General features: G+C 41.6%; 1 protein-coding gene across 1 annotated transcript; it reads right to left on the reverse strand.

Moving 5' to 3' along the window:
• Positions 1–248: 248 nt before the first annotated feature.
• Positions 249–15,623, reverse strand: LOC111652313 (N-alpha-acetyltransferase 15, NatA auxiliary subunit). Its single transcript, XM_023402543.2, has 18 exons — positions 15,438–15,623; positions 10,010–10,094; positions 9,815–9,919; positions 7,628–7,785; positions 6,824–6,958; positions 4,901–5,054; positions 4,379–4,498; positions 4,177–4,272; positions 3,825–3,931; positions 3,538–3,610; positions 3,167–3,336; positions 2,900–3,052; positions 1,840–1,968; positions 1,489–1,702; positions 1,131–1,324; positions 932–1,040; positions 739–837; positions 249–541 (listed from the first exon to the last, which is right to left on the reverse strand). The coding sequence occupies exons 1-18, from the start codon at positions 15,489–15,491 to the stop codon at positions 264–266; spliced, it is 2,433 nt and encodes an 810-aa protein (XP_023258311.2). The 5' UTR covers positions 15,492–15,623; the 3' UTR covers positions 249–263.
• Between the last annotated feature and the right edge of the window lie 239 nt (positions 15,624–15,862).

Here is a 15,862-nt window from a genome sequence, read left to right on the forward strand (position 1 = left end):
GTGTGTGTGTGTGTGTGTGTGTGTGTGTGTGTGTGTGTGTAGGAGTGAAATCCAAAATTTTTACGACTAAAGAGGAGGAATATGACTTGAAGAAATTACATCGTTTTTTGGTATCTGCAAGTAAGAGATTATTTTAAGAAAGCAAATGTGTGAAACGTGTCCTCTGAACAAAGTAGAGTAGGTGTGACACTGTGGTCGAGGGATTTCAGTGTTGTACGAAGGTTTGCTGATGGGCATGGAGGAAGAGAGCTCAACCCTCTATACTAGAAAAGGAAATTTTCAATAACATTGTGTGAGAGCGTGCATGTGTGTGTACGTGTGTGTGTGTGTGTGTGTGTGTGTGTGTGCGTGCGTGCGTGCGTGCGCGCGTGTGTGTGTGTGTGTGTTAGAGGCCTACCAGCCAGTCGGTGTGGTATGGAGTTGGAGTGCTTGCTGAGGTAGGCCTGGTTGAAGCTCTTAGCATTGCTGTCTCCAAACAGCCGGGTGATCTCCTGCTTCAGCACCGTCCTGACCACCTCCGGCAGGTCCTTGCTCTCCGAGACTGAGAGGAGGGAGGAGAGGAGGATGAGACAGAAGGAAACAATGGTGGAAGGAGGAGTGTAGAAAAACAAAAGACAAGGATGAGAATGGCGATTTACAGGGGGAAAAAAAGGAAAAAGTTAGGTTAAAAAACAACAATTTAAAAAGATCTACTACATCTGGTGGCATTGTGGTATTATTCATCAACCCCTGTCTTACCTCCTTTAAAGAAGCGTACTAGACACTGGTGTAGCCATGGGTGGTCTGGGTCAATGGCCAACGCTCTCTTCACTGATTGGAGCATCAACAGGTATTTTTCTGAAAGGAGACATAGTGTAAGTGTGCAAAGGAGAAATGAAAGATAAGCGACATAATATCAACACAGAAAATTAAAATGAGTTTGTGCTCCAACCTTTCCTGAAGTAGATCTCAAAAGCCAGCAGGTGTGTGTCAATTTTGTCTTTGACCAGGTGTTTGAGAGGCATCAGGAACTTGACGGCTTCTTCCAGTGGATTTTCTACCTGTAACAGTCACAAATAAAAAGGAACTTAAATAAAGAAACTTTCCACACGAACTTAACAGATTTAGCTCTTGAGCTATCTAACACTAACCTTGACCAGTTTGTCCGGAACGAGCTCCTCTTTGGGCCCTCCGATCTCCTCATCATCATCCTCCTTCTTCTTCTTCTGGTTCTTTAGCTGCTTCTCCTTCTCTGCGTTCTTCTTCTCCTCCTCCAGTTGTGCCTTCTTCTGGGCTCTCCGCTGCTTGTTCCTAAGCTTCTTCAGCTCTTTGTCCGAGAGATTCGCTACAGAAAACAAGAGATTAGTGGTGTTAATCTTCTCCTTTTCTTTGTCCAGCAGAACATTTAAAAACACTGAGAAACTAATTCGACAGCTCGGTAGCGTTAATAGGAATGCACGTCTGACTTTACTCTCTACACAAAGACATGTCCAGACTCTGTCCTCTCACCAGTGTCAGCCTGCAGCTCCTTGCTGTCGTCAGTCAGGGGATTGTCGTGGAGGCTCAGGTAGATCTGGATGGCGGTGATGGCAGCCTTATAGTAGAAGGGATGCATCCGGAGCACGTCCTCCAGCTTCAGTAGGTCCACGTAAGAGCGTAGCGTCATCTTCCTCATGCAGTAGGTGTGGAAATCAAACTGATCGTCTGTGATCTCCACAAAATGCTGGTGGGAGAAGAAAGTTGTCAAAAATAACATATCTGATGAATACATAAAAAGACTTCATGCAGCTGGTAAAAGAGTCTTGTTCCAACATAGCATGTTAATTTTGCAGAGTATAATCCTTGGCGGGAAGTACTCACCCTTTCGATCTCGTGGCACTTCTTGAGGGCTTCCCCAAACTTGTTCATTCCCTTGTAGGCGAGTGCACACTCCGTCTGGAACCACATGCACTGCATCTCATTCAGATTCTCCACTGCTGATGCTCCCTCCTGGACAAAGACAAAATAAAAACATATTGATGAGCAAAGTGAATGACGGACAAGGACTTGGTCAATGATGATGTCAACTAGTTATTTTGACATTTATTACCAAGCTTTTATTATTATTTATATCTAGAATTATGCTGACACTCATGACCAGGCTTGTTTAGGTTTAGCCTGTATGTGAACTCTTTTGCTTCTTATTTCATTAAAAGGCACCAAGAAGTCTGTGTTGTCACAATTAAACAGAGATTTAGGAGGAGAATATGATAGATGCTTTTGGAAGAAACAGGTTTTTGCTGTATATCACAATGTTTACAACAGAACTAAGGACCAATACTGACATCTTCTGTATTTTAAAAAAAGAAACATTTGTAGTACATTGAGCTAGAGCAGATTATGTTTAGTGGGCATTTATATTACAAGGAAAAAAAAAAAAAAAGCATTACTATACAGCTTTTTTTTATTTTATTTTATTAACTTGGTTTTGTGTTTTATTTTACTCATCTCAGCCTCTGGTTCCTCCTCTTGCAAAAAAAAAAAAAAAAAACCCCACACAGAAACAGAGACATCAGTTATGTTACTTAAAACACTCATTACATGTACCTGAACACTCAACCTCTTTCTATCTACTGGTCTTCTGCTCATTAACATTATTAACTCAGAAACATGATAGTATGTATTATAAATGAGTTGCGCTGTTATTGCAGTGTCATTCTGTGTGTGCATTCCTGTCTGAATCAGCCACAAGTCAATAATCAGTGAAGAAAAAATCCCACCCTCAGTTATTTATACTTCTAAGGGCCATGGGTCCAAGGTTGTACTCCTTCATGAATGGACTTAGCAAAAAATACATCCATGACTTGTATTTAGAAGTCTTCCTCAGCTTGTCAGCTGTCAAGTGTGTACTTGTGTGCACAGCCACACGTAGTTCTCTCACCCGTGTGAACTTGGAGCACATTTCCTCAGCCTCTTTGATCATGCCAGCCTTCAGCATGTACTTGGCACACTTGGAGTTGATGAATCTGTCAGCTGTGTCTAGAGCCTGGGCCTCATCCATCCACTGAGCAGCCTCTCTGATGTTCCCAGCATGCTACAGGAGGGAAAAGGTCAATACAACAATCATGAAACAAGATGGCAACTGAGAAATGCTCCTCAGTTACATATGGAACAGTAAACAAACACACAAATGTGCAGGATATGGTACCTTGTAAATCTTGGCTTTGATAAGGAAGAGTTCAATGAGCGTAGGCGTGCTCTCAATGGCTGCGTTGATATATTCTAAAGCCAGTGTCTGCTGGCCAACCATATCGTAGTGCTGTGACAGGAAGTACTGCACCCAGAGCAACGTGGTCGGTGGCTCCTCCTTTCCATCATCTGTGACAGTAGAAAGCAGATTTGTAGGTTTATGCCTTGAGGCTTGTAAACAAATGACTGCAACAGCTAAATTAATAACAATAATTAATTCAGGAATTTAAAAGATGTACATTACACTACATGTGTGCAGCAACTCAATATTATTGGTTGAAAAGAATTGAATGAATGAATTCAGAATCATAAATCAAATTTTCTCCTCACCATTCTGGCTGAACATTCTACAGCTTTTTAATGAGGTTTCATAGCTGACCACCAACTCCTCTATTATTGCCACCTGCGAAAAAAGAGAGGACAAAGTTCATCATCTCACCTGCAGCAGGAAGTGAGGGAATATTTCAGAGTAACTAATCTAACACAGTAGTATCTTTCCTCCGGTTTGACCTCACTTCCTTCAGTGCATCCTGTCAGCTGGTTTTAAGTGAAGTGAGGACAAAGTGTCACTGTGATTTGGATCAGTCAGCAGACATCTCTAGCAGTAGTGCTGTCACCTTTTCTTTGTCGTTGTACAGTGATTTGAGTGTGGTGAAGACAGGCGGACAGCCTTTACTGAAGTTCATCCTCAGATATCTGTCAAGACACTCTCTGAACTTCTCACCTGCAGACAAACAGGGTGAGACAGACGGGATTATATAACATATTTACGAATATTCATTAGAGGATTTTTTAAAATTGAGGAATAAAATATTAAACAAAAAAAGTGAAGGTCCAAATATCATGAACACAAATGAATGAAGACCTTAACAATTAAGGATGAATACAGCTACTTGTCTGGTATTATATTCTGACCACATGGACTGAGATTTTAAGTTTAGCTGGGAGGAGATATATTATTGGTCTCACCAGAGAGGAAGTTGAGGGGCAGCCGACGAGGAACCAGTCCTTTGGGAAACTTCTCCCAGGCTTCCTCATAGATCTTGTGTCTCTCCTCTACACTGCCTGAAAGGGCAAGAAAAGTCAGTACAGTGTTGACAGATGTGGCTTGTGTAGATATTTCAATGGTAAGTGATGAGAAGATTATGCTAGAAAGAATAGAGTGTCATACTTGGCTTTAGGGCATTCTCCAGGCCGTGGTAATAGGACCAGTTCTCTGGGTTCCTCTCCTGCAGACGACGATACACTTCTGTTGCTTCGTCCAGACGCTCGAGCTTCAACAGCAACTCTCCTACAGAAGCATGAGAAGAGGAGCTCTAATGTCTGAGTCCACGCTAAATGTACAACTTGTTAGAAGCTGCTCAGATTCAACCTAAAATGAATCAACTGTAATCTTGAAAAATACAGACGATTAAAAAACAACCTCACCCCAGTATCAACATCGTCTTAGTGCGATGCAGCTTGTACAGAGCAACTACAGAGTAAAGGGTAAAGATATCTCACACTGTGTACAAAAAGGTAAAGCTAAGCCATTGCCTTGTGCTTAATCATATCTAACCTTTAAACTGTAATTACTTGTAATTACTACCATGTTGAACCCACCGTCTGAAAACAAAGTTAAACTCCTTGTTTTCAATTGGTGAGTCAGGCTCTGGTTTCAGAGTGGCATTAAGAGTATGAAGCAGTGACCCACCTCGTGTCTCCTCCACTGCCAGTTTGTCACAGATCTGCTTCTCATAGTTGGACAGATGCTCGAGCGCCTCCTTATAGAGGCCTGCCTCCCTCAGGACCTGGTTCTGGTACAGCAGCAGCTCGCTGTACTCGTAGTCAACTTTGTCGGGAGATGTCTGGTAAGACAACACAAGGGGGGAGAGATGTCAAGCCCTTTTCAGACATGGAATATGTAACACTGCACATTTTCACATCTGTTTCATTCTGCTCTGTTTTACAATATCCGACAGAATGAATGACATGACGTGAGTTGAGACCAATTCATGTTAGCTCACATGCTGTATATAAAGTGTTTTGTTGGATATCGTTGGTCAAATTATTAATGCAGCTGTATGAGGGCTGTTTTTCATAAAAAATGAAGACTGAGATAATACATTTATTTCAGGGGAGGATGTGCATTTAATCTCTCTCTGCATGTTGTGCTGCTGCAGCCTTTACATTAGTCTGAAGGCGCTCAAGTCATCCCTGTGTTATGTTGAAAGAAGGGCTGTCATGAGAACCGATACTTCGGTACCAGGTTGATGCCAAATTATATATATATATATAACTATAAGAGTTGTAGTCTGACATCAAACTCAAAGAGAAGAAGGCAGGCACAGTAAACACGAACAACAACACGTGGAATAGCAGCAGATACGGGTCCACCGCAACTTGTGGAAGAAAAAAAAAAAGGAAAAAAAGGCAAGAATGGTGTATGGAGATATTCTGTATTTGATGTGGACCATCAGAGACAAGTAATAGATAACCAAAAACCAATATGCAACAGTGTCACAGGTGGAAACAACTCAAACTTGTCTAAGCTTTTCAAAGGCAGAACCCAGACCTGTACACAGAACTCAGGGTGAGTGAGTTTCCCGGCTTTAACTTTACATTAACATGTCATTAAATTATTCATGTTCTGAAATGTTACTGTTATTGTTTGTGAATAGCAACAGCTGACATCTGTTGTAGCAACACTCCACACAAAACGTTTGCACAGACTTGGCTTGTTTAGTGACAGCTCATAACGTGAGCTGGGTGCTCACAACATTAGTTGGCTACTGTCACCACTGTTCAGTCTAATGAAATATAATACTTTTTAAATGAATATTTTCACATCATGGGTCCGTCACCTTATCAGTCAATTTAAACTACGGTACATGTGCGAATGTTACTGTGTATACGGAGTAGCCTCCGTTTTCTGTTTTTGCTTTGGTATTAACAATCTTGGAATTTTATTGGTATTGGTACCAACTGCCAGATTTCTGGTATGGTGACAACCCTAGTTGAGAGGAAGATGAAAATGTCGCTTGTTCAGACCTCTTCAGATTGCTGTTGTGAGTTTTAGGTATAAGTGACCAGGGTGCTTATTAGGACCAAAATGTTGAATTGCCATTGTGTATAAGACAAAGCAACAGTAAAAAATAAAGCCACTGGGTGGACTTCTATATCTTTACTTCTGAGGAAACTCAGCATCATACTTGGAATATATGCGCATTTGTCTTTTCACACCAGCTTGTTGTATTACTAAGTTGGTACAAAAGCAGGAAGCAGACTGGTCTTATCACGATCACACCAGGGAGCGAGGGAGAGAGAGCTGTATTGTGGCTGTGACCGATGTGGAGGCGACAGAGACAACACCCTTATTTGAGACTCTTTAAGAGGAAGACTGGCCACAAAGCACACACTACAACTCTGATTCATCAGTCAGTAAGTCAGACACCTACTACATGACAAGAAATATCAACAATTCTGTCACTCATCTTACACTGCAGTGTGTTGCATGGTCTCTCTTCTTGGCCCTTTGCTAAAGCATTTTCTCAATTCTGACGCCACATCTGACCTTTTCTAAGAAGGTTGAAAAGGACAGACTTTCTGCAAGTGCTAAAGTCTAACTGTGTCCAACCTGTTGTGTTTTCCTAAACTCCTCAATGATCTTCGCAGCCATCTCGTAGTCCTCCAGGAGGTGATAAGCGATGGCGTATCCAATCCAGGAAGCCCGCTGGGCGGGACGCAGCTGCAACAGCTGGTACCGTGTCTCCTATAGAAAAAGAAAAAAACAAAAAAAGGTCTATTTAGCCATGCTCAACATCAAAGATGTGAGAAAAGATTCAACTTCAGATGTGTAGCTGAGGAGATGAACAGGGGGAAAAAAAGTGAGGCAACGGTTGGCAGCACAAAGTGGAGAAGAGCAATTTTGCTGATTCATGGTTCTGACACCAGGATGTTTCTAGCTGGCTCAGAGAGAACTTAAAAAACAATACAAAACAAAAAAAACACCTAATACGCTCTGACTCAGAGCCCCGCCCTTTTCCCTCTCCCATCCATATTTTTAATCCTTTCAACCAGACTTTCATCTTGCCATTTCATACCTTGCACTAAATAAGCATCTAAATCCCAGGCTGTGTCCCAAGAGAGCTGTTCTACATTGTGAAGACTGACTGCAACCTGATATCTGCCTGCTGATACACTGCGTCCGCTCCAAATCAGCGCCATACTGCGCCCTGGACCAGCCAGAACGACAGATGGGAGTGTGTGCTCTCAAGAAAGTTCTTTCACCACAAATTGTTGAAGCCCGTTTTGTTCTTGTGTTAAAAAGAAAAGTTGCCATATTTCTAAAACCTGACTCTTTTTGTCTTTCATTATGCTGATGAAAAGCAGAATTATTATGCAACCAGATACAACCCATCAACCCTCTGACATTCCTCACCCTGTAGCCCTCCAGGTCTCTCATCTGGATCTGAAGCAGGGACAGGTCTCGGAGGATCTGCAGGTTGTCCTTGTCCCACTTCAGAGCATTGCGGTAACACTTGATGGCCTCATCATACTTCTTATCCGAGCGCTGCAGTAGACCGTAAACGTGCCAACCTGGGACACACGGGAAGTTAAGGAACATACACACATAGTCGGTCCATAACACCTGATGTTACCAAACTGATATCAAAAGGGGGCGTAATGTTTGGGGTGTGATTTTATTTCTTTTAAGTTGTGTCAACATGTGTTCAGTGTTGGTTGTGTATTGAATAGGGTTGGGTATTGTTTGGGCTTTTTCTGATAATGGTGGAAAAAATGATACTTTTAATACGGTACCAGTGCCTGAACCTATACTTAAGTACAAAAGGATGATCAAAAACTCACTCGTGCTATGGGAAGTAGATTTGTGTCCAATGGACACAACTGTTTTTAAACATTTGTTGTCCCGGTGTTGGTATCCTTTCGAGTGAAATACAGCTACAGTTTAGATCATTTAGCTTTAAGCAGTTTAACCATGCTTATGATAGCTACTAGCTAACAGAAGACTACCTGCTGCCATCCGAGCAAGAGTAATGTTGACCAGCGATGCCACGTGATGCTTCTGCTGTCTGTAACGTCAGTTCTAGAATACAAATATTTTAATTGACAGGTCGGGCATTTAAGTGGCACCGAAATCTGCGTTTTGATTTGGTCCGATAGATACTGGTCGTATAGGAACTGGTGCCACACTGGCAACGGGTTTAGCTACCCAACCCTAGTACTGAACATGTAGGAGTTAATGCTGAATTCATTTCCTCTCTGAGATCAACAATAATGATCCTTCCTTAATAGAACTTTAAAACTAGAACTCAGTCTGCTACCACTTCAAAATTAGAGGGGTAAATTTAAATTTTAGTTCTTATACTACACCCCCAGGGGTGTAGTAAAAGACTCTTATGTAGTATAAGAACTAAACCCCTGTAGTATTCATGGCAGAAAATCGCAGCAGGGCAAGGCAAACAGGAGAAAATGAGAAGCAGGAATGCATTATACCTACACAGAAAAAATGGCTATAATTTGAAATCAATAACCGAATGCACAGTGACAAACAATAGACTTATATCGCACCTGTGGGTGCAGATTAATCTCCCGCCCATCTTCTGATTATACAAATTGGTGGACCTAGCAATCCGAGTTGATTTCAGATGCTTACTGAAGTCAGCAATGATTAAAACTAATCAGGGATGAGACCAAAGATGTAAATTAACATGTAGATTCTGGTGTTACAACTGTGTATAAAAAAACATTAGTATGACTGACTTCAAAAAGAGGGGGAGATTCTTATGGAATTCCATCAAATCGTGGTCCACTAGCATTAATGGTCAGAAAGTCACATGTTTTTGACAACTGTTCTCCTCACGCTTCATCTGTGATTCAGCTGGACTAGGTTTGATTAATTTTCTTGTCTGTGCTTTTTAAAACAACGCACTTCATATATCAGCATACATCTCCATGAATGCACACTACATAAACAGGACAGGTTTTTGCCAGACTCAAGATAACAAATGACTGGTGAAGCTGAAACGATAGCAGTGTGTCTGCTTAGAGATATGTTGACTTTAGTCAGGGCTTAGGCTGAGATAGCACTTATCTGCTGGAAACGGCACAGATTTCTCTGTGGCCTGGAAGCCAGAGAGAGACAGAAGCAGAAAAAGAGAGAGAGAGAGAGAGAGAGAGAGAGAGAGAGAGAGAGACAGAAGCAGAAAAAGAGACAGAGAGAGAGAGAGAGAGAGAGAGAGACAGAAGCAGAAAAAGAGACAGAGAGAGAGAGAGAGAGAGAGAGAGACAGAAGCAGAAAAAGAGACAGAGAGAGAGAGAGAGAGAGAGAGAGACAGAAGCAGAAAAAGAGACAGAGAGAGAGAGAGAGAGAGAGAGACAGAAGCAGAAAAAGAGACAGATAGAGAGAGAGAGGATGTGCTGACTGTGCTCCACAGAGACAAGAGCTCCTCTATACAATGTGTGGCATCTCAAGGTCCTGTGGCATCAAACACACACGTTCTCCCATTTTACAAAAGACACTGCTGAAAAAAACAACTTAACTCAAGAGCATATCTCCTTCACCGGCACGTAAAAAAGTGTGTCTGGAATAACCATGTAAGGATACAGACGTGGCTCCTGAGGTCGTTGCGGAGGCCTCTTCTCACCAGGTCGTAGGCCTCCTCCTTTTTCCCCAGACAGTTCAGGGTCAAACCCTTCATCGCCAGGGTCTCTGAAAGAGAGACAAGGCAAAAGAAGACAGTGTGGGACACATTGAATGAAGAGGATCTATTTTCCATACATCTACACTTCTGCTGCTTACCTCCATGCTCTGCAAACTTGGGGTTGGACAGGATTTGTTTGCAGAACTTGAGCCCGTTTCTGTACTGTTTGTGTTCGTAACATCGCTGTCAAAAGGAAGGAAAGACAAGTCACATTAGGCAAAGATAAAACGAGTCATAATTCAGACAGAAAAAAGAAGTGTAACAGTCACTCTGGAGCTCACAGCCTTGTCCCAGCTCATAACAACAAGCTCAGTTTACCAGGATCCATTTGATTCTTCCACATGATGTAAACAAAAACAGTGAAAAGGACATTTGTCTTTTTATTCCTTTTTTTGTGATGTGCACTAGTGAAATACAGGGTAGTGCCTTAAAGCATATGTAAACCACATTAAGTGCCTTCTAAGAATGATACTTTTTGGATGGAAATTAAATGATCTTAAAAAAACAAGGGACAACAAATTGTGAGTAAGTGAACACTTAAAAGTTGTGGTCACAAATTCAGAGAAGGTTAATGTTGGTGTAAGACGACCAGCTATGACATTACAACAACGGAACATTATAACATAAGGTATTTCAAGAACGGTCCTATATAAACGTTTAAAAAGACTTTTGTACATAACAGAGCTTAATGTTGAAAGATTTTTTTTAATAAAGACACACATAGTATTACACTACCTTCAGAGATTACCAACATTTTGCCCTCAAGTTATATTTAGGTTTGCACAAACAGTACGCCACCTCTGTTTTTAAGCTGATGACTGACTGTCAGGGGAGAGAGAGGTAGAGAGTGAGAGAGCGAGTTAAGCTGGCGGATGACACTTCGCTGTCCCATCACCGACTTCACTAATGGTGAAAAAAGATGGTGTCAACGTCACAGACTGGTGCCAAGGTCAGTTATGAAATTACAAGTAATTCACTGTTGAGCCAAGTGAAGGATTACACCATTAGCTGAGACATGGGGCTAGAGGACAGAGGAAACATGTCCTGTCAGTAGCTTTATCTACATACTGCACTCTAACTGAACTGTACATATAAAGGACAATGTGAAACAAAAGCGTGCATGCTGGTGCATAAAAAGACCAACTGCTGAGTGGTGTAGGGGGCTAATGGATACACATTAAGAGGTTTGCATACACACAGCCAGCCACAATATCCACATCAATGGTACAACCTTGTCACCAGCATCTTTTTTTACTGACACCAATTTCTCTCCACATGCAGAATCAAAACAAGAAGCAACTATAACAACCTACTACCCCAAACCTGTTACTGAACTAGTGAAAATATTTGGCCCAGCTCAGTACACCATTACCCTGATTTATTCTATAATCAACATACTGAAAAGCATGCACAAGGTCTCAGCTTTGCATTGAGTCTTGAGTAATAAATCCTTGTCCTTCTATGGAAAAATAAACAAAACAGCTGCATTGGAAATTATGCTTTTTCTTCACTGGTAATCCCACAGAGAAAAGATGGCATTTAACATGAGCCAGTGAATTTCACAGTGGAGTGGATGATCTGTGGCTGCACTGTCAATAACATTTAGAGAAATAATGCCAAGAATGCATAAGACCTCCCCTAACCCATGCCAGCCTATTAAAATCAAGCAGCACATCCCCGTAAAATATGTCTAATTTAGCATTAACAGTCAAACCACTGATCAAGAACTGTATGGGCTGAAAACATTTGGAAAAATTCAGTTACATAACCTATAATTCACAAGTTTTTAAAACACTTAGAAAATGATGTCTGGTTATTTGAGTAATGTTGCTTTTTTTTTTTTTTTGGCATTATGTTTCTGTGTGGAAAAGTAGACTGGTAAAGAGAAAGATGCACAGTCGGTTTTCAGCTTGATGGACTATGACCGGCTGATCAGTCTTTCATGTATCCAATTATGTGCTGGTCACATTTCCACTGATGTGCCGCACAACGGTCGTGCTCACAACAACACAGACACAGCAATGCGCACACTCACAAACATGCCGCCGGTTGCACCGTGAGTGAACAAGCAGCTCACCATTTGTAACACGTGTAAGGCCAAAGTAAGCCGTGGAAGAACAACCACAAAAACATTCAAAACAACAAACTTAATCAGACTCTTACACTGCTGCTGTGCATTGGATAATGACCATCATTAATAATAATAATAATAATATTAATAATAATTCATCATTTATGACCGGTCCAAAAAGTGAAGCGCTTTACTACTCATCAGAAAGCAGTCACATGATTTTCTTTACCCTTATTGGGTAAGAGAGAGAGAGAGACAGAGAGAGAGCGAGAGACCTTCACTTTGTTATTTCATAGTTAATAGTCAATGTTTTATTATGAACATACAATTGAATTGCTGATTAAAGAAAAGTTACAAAATATTAGTGTATCTGTCAATTATAGTTCTTAGAAAGAAAAACTGAACTGTCCAAGGAAATTCCAATCACTGCATCTCTACTATTGTATTGTTGTATTAGACAGTAACCAAACCAAAGTCTTCATCATTGTATCACACTTTACTTTTATCACAACAATAGACAATGTGCTGTCAGCAGTGTCAACCACAAATGAGTGCTCAAACAGTCACACATGCATTATGCAAAAATACTGATGCTACTACACAGTCACACATACTGTACTGCACATTTAATGTAAATTTAGCAACATTAACACCAGCAGCTGTGCTTATCCAGCATGTTCTCTACCTCACCCAAAATAACTCAGCCCCCTGAGTTACAGAGAGAATGTGTCAGAGCGGTGGCTCTGAGCTGCAGGGCTCACTGCAAGGAGCCGTAGGGGCAAACAGTAGATTTAGGGAAAATGTTTCAAAGCTTGCTCCAAAGCACTGATGCCACATTCATGGCATGTTGGAAGGAAGGTAGTGACAGGAAACATTGTTATGGTTGGGTTTCAGCAAAGTACACATGTTCACAAGCTTTTTAGCACCTAGTCAGAAATATTTAAGCTATCAGAAACCCCAACACTACCCATAATACATCTAGACAGTCCTGGACAAACCATTTCAACAGTGAGACTCAGTTCCACTGTAATGCTCTTGTCCAGCAGCATTAACTCTTAGCCAAAAACATAAGGGGCTACCCTTTGATGGGGGACGTGTTGCTACAGGTATCAGTGAAATTAAATTAAATACCTGGAAGTACAGTTATAAGAATTACATCCATCCAGGCTCATCACATCAAGACACTACACACAGCCAGTTACACTCCTTTGAGTCAGGATTGTACAATTCTGAAGAGTTATCAGGCAGCAATAGTTTTCTCTTATGTCGACATGACTTTCAAGTGTACAACAGAGTTGTGTTTTTTACTTTACTTGTAACATTTGTTGATGCAACTTGGGGAGAATGCTATGCATTCTCCTTCAAATTCATAAACAGTAGGGATGTTTTCATGCTAAAACAAGACTGCAATAAAGTGTTGATGAAAATTGCTATTATAATGATATTACTGATGCAGGGTCCATCTTTAGGTTAGGCTATCAGTAAGGAAAAGTGCCCCCCCAAATGAGTAAAATGGAAACGCATCCAATTCCACTGCCAACCAGAAGCTGGAAAACTGCCAACTTCTAATAATGCATTTGGGCACCCAGTCTGGGAAAGCAAAAATAAAGAGGGGTGTGGTCACCTCCCAACTACAGCCAGGGAGAAAACTGTTTGAAGTCTCATATCACATTCCTACGGCAGAAAAGTTGATGGCAATACTTTTATTCACACAACAATCTCCACCAGACAAAATCATTTCAGATTTATTAGCTGTAAACAAGACCTAAAGTTTACCTCTATTTTTTATTTAAATATAAGTGTTTAAAATCATATTTATCAGCATTAGCATTTTATGCCAACTGCATACTAAATCATGAAGATGCTAGTGCAGACAATAAAACTACCAGAAGACTGTTCAATCACCAGCTCCGCAAACAAAACAAAGCAGTGTAGTCCACAGATAAACAGATTTGGTAAGTATAGTAAGTATGGTGGTGAAAGTTATTCTTCATTTCAACTATTATTCAAAGTTATTTAACTGTTTAAGCACAAATTAAATTCTACAATTAATGTGAGATCTGAAAAACACAATTTCAATCCAACACATTAAGCAGTGCCTTCCAACAACAATTCAGGGATACCTGCTCTGAGGTATTCAGCAAATACAAGGTCCAACTTTTCAAGATCCGGTGCATGCCACTGAATGTCAGTCCTCTGCCAAAATGTTGATAAACATGCACCAACTCCCTGCAAAGCCCCTACCATTGGAAACGAATTTCAAAACAAGTGGTATTTATTTGAACTGGTGAGCGACAAATAACTGATCGCTGCCAACGTTATACACACAGTTCCTAGAAAGTACGGAGCTGGATGCCCATGTAGAGATGTTAAACAACACACATCGATAACTGCAAGCATGGCAGCAGAGGAGGGAGATTTGTGTGCAGCAAAAGCTACGCTGAGTTCATAGACAGTTCAGCTACTGTCACACTGCAAAAATTAAAGCTACACTTAATCCGCACCTGTTCAACCATTCCTCTGACCCACATAAAACAGTGTAGGGAAAGCAAACAGCGGGGCGACACAAGGACTAGAACACGGAAGAGAGGGATGGATGGATGGATGGATGGGTGGGTTGGTAGGTGCCAGAGCAAAGCGGGCCTGAAGCAGACACAGATTTGCTGACACAATCACACCGGTCCTCTACTAATTTCCTCTAGTCTTTACACATGCGCTACCAGTTTGACCTAATCTAACCCAGTGCAGTGATGGTAATGTATGCAGGCCGATGTCTCTCACACGGCTTAATACTGACAATTACCTAAAGTCTGCTAACCTAAAATATCTAGATGGCTAACGTTAGCCGATTAGCTAACGTCAAATGGCCAGCCAGTGGGCTGAGCTCGGATGGCAGGTTAACATGGCCCAGGTCTGGCATAAAATAAACGTGCAGTTACAACCCGATACAGACACCCATTTTGCATTCAACTAACAACAAAACAAATGCCGCAACATCTATAATGGCAGCTTGAGAAGCCTACTTCACACCATGCACGACTGTTGCACTGGCTAGCGTGTTAGCCATCGCGGGAACTAGCATTACTGCTAAGTTATTGGTTGTTGTGTTTGACAGGCGGTGAGGCCTGTCTCAACTAACTAGCTAAGCCCTGCTACATAAACCAGCACCAACGTTTATTTTTTCTGGAGTGCTTTGTTTTAATCACCGTGAAAACATGTGTCCGAATGACCACAAGTCACGAACAACCATTTTAGCTTTACGTTACGGTGACAGCGCATATCAGGGCCGGGCTAGTTAACCCATTCAATGATGCCATTTTGCTAACCAACTGAAGCTAATGCTAACACCGGAGATCTACACTGACACTCCGCGAGACGCCGACGGACCTTTCAGCTCGTCACTTGTTCGTATTAACTGCAGCTGTCGTTAAGCAGCTCTTTAACGACCAACTCACCAGAATCCTCTTGAAGAGAGCGTTCTCTTTCGGCGGTAAAGTAACTGTCGGCATTGTTGCGGTTGAGATCAGTTTCCTCCTCGACCTCAGCACATGTAGCTAAAGTTAGCCCGGATAGTCCAGACGAGTAGAGCTGAGTGATGGCCCTGGCTCGCCTGCTTCAGCCGCTCCGCTCGATTGCTCCGTTTTCTCTCCGCACTCACTTCCTTCCTCACGTGGGGACGGAAGCTCCAACACCTTTCAAAATGGCGGCGGCAGATTCCGACGTAATAGAACGACGGATGCGTTATAATTTTAACGAAGTTAGAGATGTCCTCCACCAACGTTTTAAGACTTAAAAAATATGAATGTTTATTTCAATTTATCTACCAGATACACTGTGTCTCCTACTTCGCTTGAAAGTTAAGTTTCAGACAGCTTAAGGT

This window comes from Seriola lalandi, unplaced genomic scaffold (genome assembly GCF_002814215.2).
Source record: "Seriola lalandi dorsalis isolate HSWRI2012SDOR001 ecotype SW California unplaced genomic scaffold, Sedor1 jcf7180002053942, whole genome shotgun sequence".
NCBI lineage: Eukaryota > Metazoa > Chordata > Actinopteri > Carangiformes > Carangidae > Seriola > Seriola lalandi.

Coding starts and splice junctions, on each gene's coding strand:
- LOC111652313 (XM_023402543.2), bottom strand. CDS start 15,491: ATGCCGACAGTTACTTTACCGCCGAAAGAGAACGCTCTCTTCAAGAGG. Junction 7,786..9,814: donor CGACCTCAGGAGCCACGTCT/GTATCCTTACAT, acceptor CGTGTGTCCCAG/GTTGGCACGTTTACGGTCTA. Junction 1,325..1,488: donor GGAGCTGCAGGCTGACACTG/GTGAGAGGACAG, acceptor TGTTTTCTGTAG/CGAATCTCTCGGACAAAGAG.